We start from the raw sequence: 10,415 nt of genomic DNA, 5'->3' as shown, positions 1-10,415 counted from the left end.
CGGTGCCCCCGCACATTGACTCTGTACCAGTACCCCTTGTACATAGCCTCGAATAACCGGTGCCCCCGCACATTGACTCTTTACCAGTACCCCTTGTACATAGCCTCACTATTGTTATTTTACTGCTGCTTTTTAAAAACTGTTTAATTTATTTCACCTTTATTTAACCAGGTAGGCTAGTTGAGAACAAGTTCTCATTTGCAACTGCGACCTGGCCACGATAAAGCAAAGCAGTTCGACACATACAACAACATAGAGTTACACATGGAATAAACAGACATACAGTCAATAATATATAAATATATATACAGCATGTGCAAATGAGGTAAGATAAGATAGGTAAAGGCAATAAATAGGCCACGGTGGTAAAGTAATTACATTTTATAGCAATTAAACACTGGAATAGTAGGATGTGCAGAAGATGAATGTGCAAATTGAGATACTGGGGTGCAAAAGAGAAAGATAAATAAATAAATACAGTATGGGGATGAGGTAGATTGGATGGGCTATTTACAGATTAACTATGTACAGGTGCAGTGATCTGTGAGCTGCTCTGACAGCTGGTGCTTAAAACTAGTGATGGAGGTAAGAGACTCCAGCTTCAGAGATTTTTGCAGTTCATTCCAGTTATTGGCAGCAGAGAACTGGAAGGAGAGGCCGCCAAAGGAAGAATTGGTTTGGGAGTGACCAGTCAGATATGCTTGCTGGAGCGTGTGTTACGGGTGGGTGCTGCTATAGTGACCAGTGAGCTGAGATAAGGTGGGGCTTTACCTAGCAGAGACTTGTAGATGACCTGGAGCCAGTGGGTTTGGCAACGAGTATGAAGCGAGGGCCAGCCAACGAGATCATACAGGTCACAGTGGTGGGTAGAATATGGGGCTTTTTTGGTGACAAAACGGATGGCACTGTGATAGACTGCTTCCAATTTGTTGAGTAGAGTGTTGGAGGCTATTTTGTAAACGACATCGCCAAAGTCGAGGATTGGTAGGATGGTCAGTTTTAAGAGGGTATGTTTGGCAGCATGAGTGAAGAATGCTTTGTTGCGGAATAGGAAGCCGATTCTAGATTACATTTTGGATTGGAGATGTTTAATGTCAGTCTGGAAGGAGAGTTTACAGTCTAACCAGACACTTAGGTATTTGTAGTAGTCCACATATTCGAAGTCAGAACCGTCCAGAGTAGTGATGCTGGACAGGCGGGCAGGTGCGGGCAGTGATCGGTTGAAGAGCATACATTTAGTTTTACTTGCATTTAATTAAGAGCAGTTGGAGGCCACGGAGGATAGTTGTATGGCATTGAAGCTCATTTGGAGGTTAGTTAACACAGTGCCCAACAAAGGGCCAGAGGTATACAGAATGGTGTCGTCTGCATAGAGGTGGATCAAAGAATCACCAGCAGCGAGAGCGACATCATTGATGTATACAGAGAAGAGATTTGGGTCGAGAATTTAACCCTGTGGCACCCACAGGTCCGGACAACAGACCCTCCAATATGACATACTGAACTCTATCGGTGAAGTAGTTGGTGAACCAAGCGAGGCAATCTTTTGAGAAACCAAGGCTGTTGATTCTGCCAATAAGAATGTTGTGATTGACAGAGTCGAAAGCATTGGCCAGGTCGATGAATACGGCTGCACAGTAATGTCTCTTATCGATGGCGGTTATGATATCGTTTAGGACCTTGAGCATGGCTGAGGTGCACCCATGACCTACTCTGAAACCAGATTGCATAGCGAAGAAGGTACGGTGAGATTCGAAATGGTCGGTAATCTGTTAACTTGGCTTTCAAAGACCTTAGAAAGGCAGGGTAGAATAGATATAGGTCTGTAGCAGTTTGGGTCCAGAGTGTATCCCCCTTTGAAGAGGGGGGTGATCGCGGCAGCTTTCCAATCTTTGGGAATCTCAGACAATACAAAAGAGAGGTTGAACAGGCTAGTAATAGGGGTTGCAATAATTTCGGCAGATAATTTTAGAAAGAGAGGGTCCAGATTGTCGAGCCCGGTTGATATGTAAGGGTCCATATTTTGCAGCTCTTTCAGAACATCAGCTATCTGGATTTGGGTGAAGGAGTAGTGGGGGAGGTTTGGGTGAGTTGCTGTGGGGAGCGCAGAGCTGTTGACCGGGGTAGATTTATCAGTAGTGACAGTGTTTCCTAGCCTCAGTGCTCTCTCAGTGCTCAGGAGGTGCTCTTATTCTCCATAGACTTTACAGTGTCCCAGAACTTTTTTGAGTTTGTACTACAGGATGCAAATTTCCGTTTGAAAAAGCTAGCCTTAGCTTTCCTAACTGCCTGTGTATATTTTAACTGCTTTAAAAAGTTGCATATCACGGGGGCTATTCGATACTAATGCAGAACGCCACAGGATGTTTTTGTGCTGGTCAAGGGCAGACAGGTCTGGAGTGAACCAAGGGCTATATCTATTCCTAAATCTACATTTTTTTAATGGAGCATGCTTATCTAAGATGGTGAGCAAGGCACTTTTAAAGAATAACCAGGCATCTTCTACTGACGGGATGAGGTCAATGTCATTCCAGGATACCCCGGCCAGGTCAATTAGAAAGGCCTGTTTGCAGAAGTGTTTTAGGGAGCGTTTGACAGTGATGAGGGGTGGTCATTTGACCGCAGACCCATTACGGATGCAGGCAATGAGGCAGTGATCTCTCAGATCTTGGTTAAAAACAGTAAAGGTGTATTTGGAGGGCGAGTTAGTTAGGATGATATCTATGAGGGTGCCCGTGTTTACGGATTTGGGGTTGTACCTGGTAGGTTCATTGATCATTTGTGTGAGATTGAGGGCATCAAGCTTAGATTGTAGGATGGCCAAGGTGTTAAGCATGTCCCAATTTAGGTCACCTAGCAGCACAAGCTCAGAAGATAGATGGGGGGCAATCAATTCACATATGGTGTCCAGGGCACAGCTGGGGGCAGAGGGTGGTCAATAGCAAGCGGCAATGGTGAGAGACTTGTTTCTGGAAAGGTGCATTTTTAGAAGTAGAAGCTTGAATTGTTTTGGTACAGACCTGGATAGTAGGATAGAACTCTGCAGGCTATCTCTGCAGTAGATTGCAACAACACCCCCATTGGCAGTTCTATCTTGGTGGAAAATGTTATAGTTAGGGATGGAATTTTCTGAGGTTTTGGTGGTTTTCCTAAGCCAGGATTCAGACACCGCTAAGACATCCGGGTTGGCAGAATGTGCTAAAGCAGTGAATAAAGCAAACCTAGGGAGTAGGCTTCTAATGTTAACATGCATGAAACCAAGGCTTTTTTGGTTACTGAAGTCAACAAATGAGAGCACCTGGGGAGTAGGAGTGGAGCTAGGCACTGCAGTTCATAGATTAACCTCTACATCACCAGAGGAACAGAGGAGAAGTAGGATAAGGGTACGGATAAAGACTATAAGAACTGGCCGTCCAGTTCGGAACAGAGAGTAAAGGGAGCAGGTTTCTGGGCACGATAGCGTAGATTCAAGGCATAATGTACAGCCAAAGGTATGGTAGGAAGAGAGTACATTGGAGGTAAACCTAGGCATTGAGTAATGTAGAGAGAGATATATAGAGACGTTTAAACCAGGTGATGTCATCGCATATGTGGGAGGTGGAACAACATGGTTGGTTAAGGCATATTGAGCAGGGCTATAGGCTCTACAGTGAAATAAGACAGTCACACCAGGACAGTAATGGACAAGGCATATTTATATTAGGAAGAGGCATGCGTAGCCAAGTGATCCTATAGGTCCAGTGGTGGTTGGGCTGGCTGGTTACGCGGCGATTCAGACAGTTAGCAGGCCTGTGCTAGCAAGCTAGCAGGCCGGGTCTAGTAAGCTAGCATAAGGGCCTTAGAGGGATGCCTCCTCGTGCTGTGACATCGATAGACCAGTCGTGGAATTAGTAAAGTTCCAAGTAGCAGAGGGGTCCAAGTCCAGTTGGCAAAATGGGTATAGTAGTCGCAAGAAACTGGCCATTGGATCAGCTAACAGTCCAATATGCTATAGATAGCTAGCAGGCCGTGGTTAGCAGAATGGGCCTTCAGGGGACGTCGCGCCTGAGGGTTCTGTTGGGATCCGTAGGCAGATTATGTCGGTATTCCAGTCGTGAAGGATCGGCGGGGTTCCGTGCCCCGTACCGACAGTAGCCGAGGAGAGGGCTTCAGGAGTATCCCAGTCTAGCATGGGCTAGCCCCAGGCTAGTTGGTGCTAGCTCCGGGACGGAAACGTTAGTTATTTATTATTATTTGTTACTTTTATTTTTTTAGGTATTTTCTTTAAACTGCATTTTTGGTTAAGGGCTTGTAAGTAAGCATTTCACTGTAAGGTCTACACCTATCGTATTCGGTGCATGTGACAAATAGAATCTGGTTTGATTCGAAAATGTATTCAAAATGCTTGCCCTCTGCTGGTGATTTGCAGGATAAGCAATGATACAAGTAAAATGAGGGATGTGATTGGCTACAATATTTCAGTATTAAATGGGACACAATTTTAAAACTAGCAGAGATCCCACTCTGTAACGTTGGTACGCCCGTAGAGTATATTAGGTCCAACAATATATTTAAAAATATGCCAAATTAAAGTCATATCCTTTTAAATGTTTTTATGCTTTTAGATACAAATATCAAATATATGTCAACAATCTTTCCTCCAAAGGACCATTCTATGGATATTTTTTTTGGGGGGGGGGGGACCAATAAATGTTGGTATATTTTTTGACCTTATTTCTTGAGGAATCACTCATGAAGCAACTGGTGGGTACAGAAGAGAACAGGAACAGGGTTGAACGGCTATTTCCCCTGGCACTATTTCCTGGAGAGAGACTTCCTGGCTGCTTGGCGATCAAGCGTCAAGGTCACTAGGTATTAGCTGGCCAGTGAAGAATCAGACGGCTGCACAGTAATGTCTCTAACAGCACCAGTCTACCAGGGAGACATTGGTTGTCAGAGGTCATTCTCAATGACTAACAGAATGTGCAGATGGACAAAGCCCAAAGAGAAGCTGGCAGAAACAGATAAAGTATAAATAGAAGGAAAATAGTTGTAAAAAGTATTACATCTACATACTGTACGTACCTATAGATGTAACATTTGAAAAGAATGTACAGTTATTTTTTTAGAACAAATTAAAACCAATCGTTAATCTAGTGAGAATAACAAAAACCCTTTCACCGGCATTCAATATCCCAATTCTTATTACAATAATTGTTTTCTGTGATTATGTGTCCCAGAGCATACCAGATTACGGACATTTTTTAAATGACATTAGACACAAAACACCCACTAGACAATGACATAAAAGGAACACACAAATCTCCTACTACCCTCGCAAAACATTCAGGCAAGCGCACACACATGGACAAATGCCCGCAGGGGCACAGGCACGTGCGTGCTTACACACACACACACACACACACACACACACACACACACACACACACACACACACACACACACACACACACACACACACACACACACACACACACACACACACACACACACACACACACACACACACACTTTCCCAGGAGCTACTGCATTCGGCCAGCCCACAGTGAGGTAAACACTTTGCCATTAGAGTTTATACTAGTAGGTCAGGAGGTAGGTACTGTAAATGTAGTGGTGGCTCTCCACCATTACTCAAATGGGCAGCAGCATCATACATACACCCACTAGTCTATTGAAGAAGTGAGGAAGCTGTTGGCATTTATCCATATTCCATTTTCCACCACACAGCAGAAAACATATCCAGGACATCCAAACAATAGACCAAGGTATTACGTTTGCAGTAGAACACAGGCAAGCATTTTGGCACCAGATCAAATCTGCTAATCAACTTTTTAAGGTGCATTCATCATGTTGAAGTGAATTATAGTTGTATAACTAACTAAAGCCTCTTCAGAAGACATTTGTTGTTTGAATTCAACCTTGGATGGTTGACTTCTTAACTTTTATAGAATACCAAAACTCCCAACATTAATCAATATTTGTGATTTGGTGATGCCAAATAAGGTTTTGTGAGAGCTCCTGATTTGAAGATAACATTTGTGAACCATCTTGAGATCTCTTGGGGACAGCATGCATCATTCCAATGCAGAACACACTATTTGTTTTATGAACCACACAAGTGGAGAGAGAGAGAACCCAAACTGCTGAGTGAATGAGAGGGAGAGAGAGCGAGGAAAAAAACAAAGAGATTGGAAGAAAGATAAAAAGCGAGAGAGAGAGTAGGAGAAAGAGAATGGAAGTGAGACAGGGAGAGAGAGCGAGAGAGAGAGAAAGAGAGAGACAGAGAGAGAAAGAGAATGGAAGTGAGAGAGAGAGAGAGAGAGAGAGAGAGAGAGAGAGAGAGAGAGAGAGAGAGAGAGAGAGAGAGAGAGAGAGAGAGAGAGAGAGAGAGAGAGAGAGAGAGAGAGAGAGAGAGAGAGAGAGAGAGAGAGAGAGAGAGAGAGAGAGAGGGAAATAGGGAGGACTTACCCCAACGTGGTCATTGTGACAATGGTGTACCAGAAGGAGGCTGGAATGCTGGTGAACTTGGTCGACGACGACCCCTTCTCTGCGTAGAACATGACCGTGGCGAAGATGATGATGGCCATGGTGAGGGAGAAGAGGAGGAAGCCCAGCTCGGAGGCGCAGCTCTTCAGCGTGTACCCCAGGATCCTGAGGCCCTGCGAGTGGCGGGAGAACTTGAAGATGCGGAACACACGGAACACTCTGAGCGTGACGAAGGCCCCGCTCACATCCTCATTGTCTGTCATCACCAGGCCGATGTAGTAGGGAAAGATGGCTACCACGTCTATGATGCTCATCACACTGCGCATAAATTGGTAGCGGCTGGGCGCGGCGAACAGTCTCATGAGGTACTCCACGGTGAAGATGAGGACGCAGGCTGTGTCCATGCAGAAGAAGGCGATGGTATAGCGCTCGCCACATGGCATGTCCTTCTGTGAAGGCGTGGCACCGCAAGGTACCGTCTCTATCACGTTGGTGAGGACTGAGATGGCGATGAAGAAGCCGGTGACATAGTAGAACACAAGGGCCATGGTGGAGGTGTGAGGGTTCTCGAAGGCCCTCCACATGGTCTCTCTGTATGTCATGTTGGGCAGCTTGCAGTCCTTGTTGTCATCCTGGTCATCCTGGAGACGCTCCGCGTTCTCCCGCTTCCGGTCCTTGTACTCTTCGTAGCAGCAGTCGCCGATGATCTCCGGAATGATGCCGAAGAAAGTTAGCTCTTCGTCATAGGCCGAGATGCACTCGTAGCGAGGATAGTGTAACTTTCCCGTCCGGTAGAAGTTGAGAATGCTGCGGAAGGAGTCTGGGTCCCGGTCGAAGAAATACTCCTTTGTCTCCTCATCGTAAAAAAACTGTTTCTCTGAGCTTCCCAGCAGGGTGTCTGGGTAGCGGTCCAGTGTGGTCCTCCAGGTCTGGAAGCGTCGTCCACTCACGTTCAGGATGATCAGCTCGTCATGTCTCTTTCTGTGGTCTCTAGGAGCAATGGGCATGGGGCAGTTGGCCACAGGCATCCAGCCAATAGCTGCTGCCCGTGCAAAGGGAAGCCATGCAGCCACTCCTGCCGCCATGGCGACTCACTCTGTGTTCCGGCTTGCCTTAAAATTACCTGCCATCTTGAGCAGAGAAACAGACAAAACACACAATCAGTAACAACTCATGAATACAACATTTCCATGATAAGGTGATTGCATGGTACAGTGCCTTCAGAAAGTTTTCACACCCCTTGACTTTTTCCAGATGTTGTTGTGTTACAGCCTGAATTTAAAAAGGCTTTACATTTAAATAGTTTGTCACTGGCCTACATGCATCGTTTTTGTTTGTGGAAGACAGACGGAAGACTGAGGGACCACCTGTGATAATTAGCGATCTAGCATGCTCCGAACAACTGTGCGTAACGGAAGAAGGCCACCAGAAATGTGCTGTCATTGAGCAAAACTGCAATCTGCAACTGTGATGAAGCTGGTTAAAACAGTGTACACTCGGTGGCCAGTTTATTAGGTCACCGCCCAATTCCTGAAAAGGGTTCGCTCCTACAAACACTTGGCCATACTGTTCGATTGAACATTAAAATGGGCAAAACAAGTGACCCAAGCAGCATTGAGCGTGGTGGTATGATCGTCTGCGCCAGGCACGCTGGTTCCAGTATCTCACAAATGGCCGGCTTCCTGGGCTTTTCATGGACGGGAGTGTCTAGGGTTTCCTGATAATGTTGCGACAAACAAAAAACATCCAAGTCAGTGGCCTTTTTGTGGAGCGAAAACAGCTTGTTGATGAGAGGTCCAAGGAGAATGGCAAGAATCGTGCAAGCTAATAGGCAAGCCACACACAGGCAAACAATGGTGCAGTACAACACTAGTGTGCAGATCGGCATCTGAGAAAGCACAACTCGCCGGTCCTTGTCACGGATGGGCTATTGCAGCAGACGACCACACTGGATTCCACTCCTATCAGCTAAAAACAAGAAGAAACAGCTCCAGTGGGCACGCGATCACCAACAATTGACAATTGAGGAGTGGAAAAACATTGCCTAGTCTGACGAATCCCGGTTCCTGTTGCATCATGCTGACGGCAGAGTCAGGATTTGGCGTAAGCAGTCCATGGCCCCATTCTGCCTGGTGTCAACAGTACAGGCTGATGATGGTGTAATGGTGTGGGGAATGTTTTCCTGGCACACGTTAGGTCCCTTGATGCCAATTAAGTAACGTTTCCATTCCCCAAATAATTCAGGCTGTTTTGGAGGCAAAGGGGGGTTCGACCCGGTACTAGATGGGTGTACCTAATAACTATATTTTGCATTTATTTTGATGTGATATGAAAGTAAAGACATTAATGTTTCTACAACCGTATTGCAATGGAGAATCGATTCGGCTTTAGATGGAGTATTTGGCAGTCTACTTCTGAAAATAACATAAGGTCCTTGGACCAATGGTAGGCTCCTTAAGAGTACATCTTGGGCTATGGATGCAAGGATTATAACAAGAATCCCTCTGCAAGAACACCACCTCTAAAATACCTCTAAGCAGGCTGTCAAATTCCCTGTCATTTCCAGAGCTCACAGAACAGAATGTTTAAGACAGAGAGGATAATGTGAAGTCTCCTCAGGAAGCTCTGTTAACAGCTATGACAAATAGAAGTGGTCTGTTCAGAATAGAACGAGACCTGTAGAGTCAGAATTGCATACCTGCCATACTGCTAAGTATGTATCCGATTTAAGGATAATATTTAGAACGATTGTCAAAATATCGAAAATCCAGTATACTTCTGCTTTTTTATTGCTCATTTTGACAACATTTCGATAGGAGTGTATACAGATCTTAATTTGATCAATCTTTTGTTGCTGCGAATTTTTCTGCAAAGCAGGAAATGCACACTTGTGGTGTATTCGAGTATTAATAAAGGTTTCTGAAGTTTGTAATTTCCACATTGAAATTTCAGACTTGATTTGCCTTAACAAAAACTATATCCATTCCTTATAATCCACATGTTAATTCACATTTCCTGTTGCTGCAGGATTTAATGTCCTTCTGTTTGCAAAGTGGCTCAGATGAAGATCCTGCATGCTGTAGCCTAGCGCTGGTTGAATACAATTCAGTAGTTTGATGAATAAGTAAAACATTTTTGCTGGTTTAACATTCCGATAACAATTCTCAACTCCATATGTCAGGCTACTTGTAGAAAAAAAGACCAGCACATTAGAAACAAATAGGGACAACTCACGTGCTCAATCAAAGCTTTCTATATCACTTACCGCCAAACAAGGAAAGATCCCAAGAAATGTATTGCGCGATCCTCCAGTAAAATAATTCCTCAGAGGAAAAGCTACATATTTTGAAGGACGCATTGACAAAGGACCTCGGTACGAATAAACGAACCAAGTGTAGAGGAACACGAGATGGGGATGGATGTTGATGCGTTGAACGATCCGAAACGTGTTGATGAAATTCACCAAAACCTTGGATGTCTTTCTTTAAACCACACCTGCATCTAGTGGCACCTGCGGTTTGGACAGAAAGCACAGATTCATTTTGCAGTCTTCGGGATGATATTCACACCTACCTCATGTCGGTGAAGACTAGAATAGTGGATGATGGATGTAGGAGTCTGTCTCCGCAATGTCTCTCTCTCTCTCTCTCTCTCTCTCTCTCTCTCTCTATTTATCTCTTGTGCGCATAGGCTCTAACACTCTCCATCTCCCCTCAATACATTTACCGTGACAAATCAGTCCACTCAACCAGCTACACTGACTGATTTGTCAACAGTTTATTCATGTTTTTTCTTTCTTCTTTACGTTTTATTAGTTAATGTGAGAAAATACATCTTGATTATGCACGCCTTTATTGGGGGAGTTGGTATACTGTGAAAGTTCCTCATTCAATTATGTGCAGCACGGTGAGGGAAAGTTGCCTTCTAGA

General features: G+C 44.8%; 1 protein-coding gene across 1 annotated transcript; it reads right to left on the bottom strand.

The window, feature by feature from the left end:
• Window positions 1–6,464: 6,464 nt before the first annotated feature.
• LOC127910520 (potassium voltage-gated channel subfamily D member 3-like) lies at window positions 6,465–10,045 on the bottom strand. The gene is made up of 2 exons (XM_052474553.1): window positions 9,752–10,045; window positions 6,465–7,616 (listed from the first exon to the last, which is right to left on the bottom strand). Exon 2 carries the CDS (start codon window positions 7,569–7,571, stop codon window positions 6,465–6,467), a length of 1,107 nt encoding a protein of 368 aa, XP_052330513.1. The 5' UTR covers window positions 7,572–7,616; window positions 9,752–10,045.
• Window positions 10,046–10,415: the final 370 nt, after the last annotated feature.

This window comes from Oncorhynchus keta, chromosome 21, assembly GCF_023373465.1.
Source record: "Oncorhynchus keta strain PuntledgeMale-10-30-2019 chromosome 21, Oket_V2, whole genome shotgun sequence".
NCBI lineage: Eukaryota > Metazoa > Chordata > Actinopteri > Salmoniformes > Salmonidae > Oncorhynchus > Oncorhynchus keta.
Note: the sequence above shows the minus strand (reverse complement) of the source record. Positions and strands in the feature narration are given on the sequence as shown.

Excerpts from the sequence above, each read along its gene's own strand:
- LOC127910520 (XM_052474553.1), bottom strand. The coding sequence starts at position 7,571 with ATGGCGGCAGGAGTGGCTGCATGGCTTCCCTTTGCACGGGCAGCAGCT.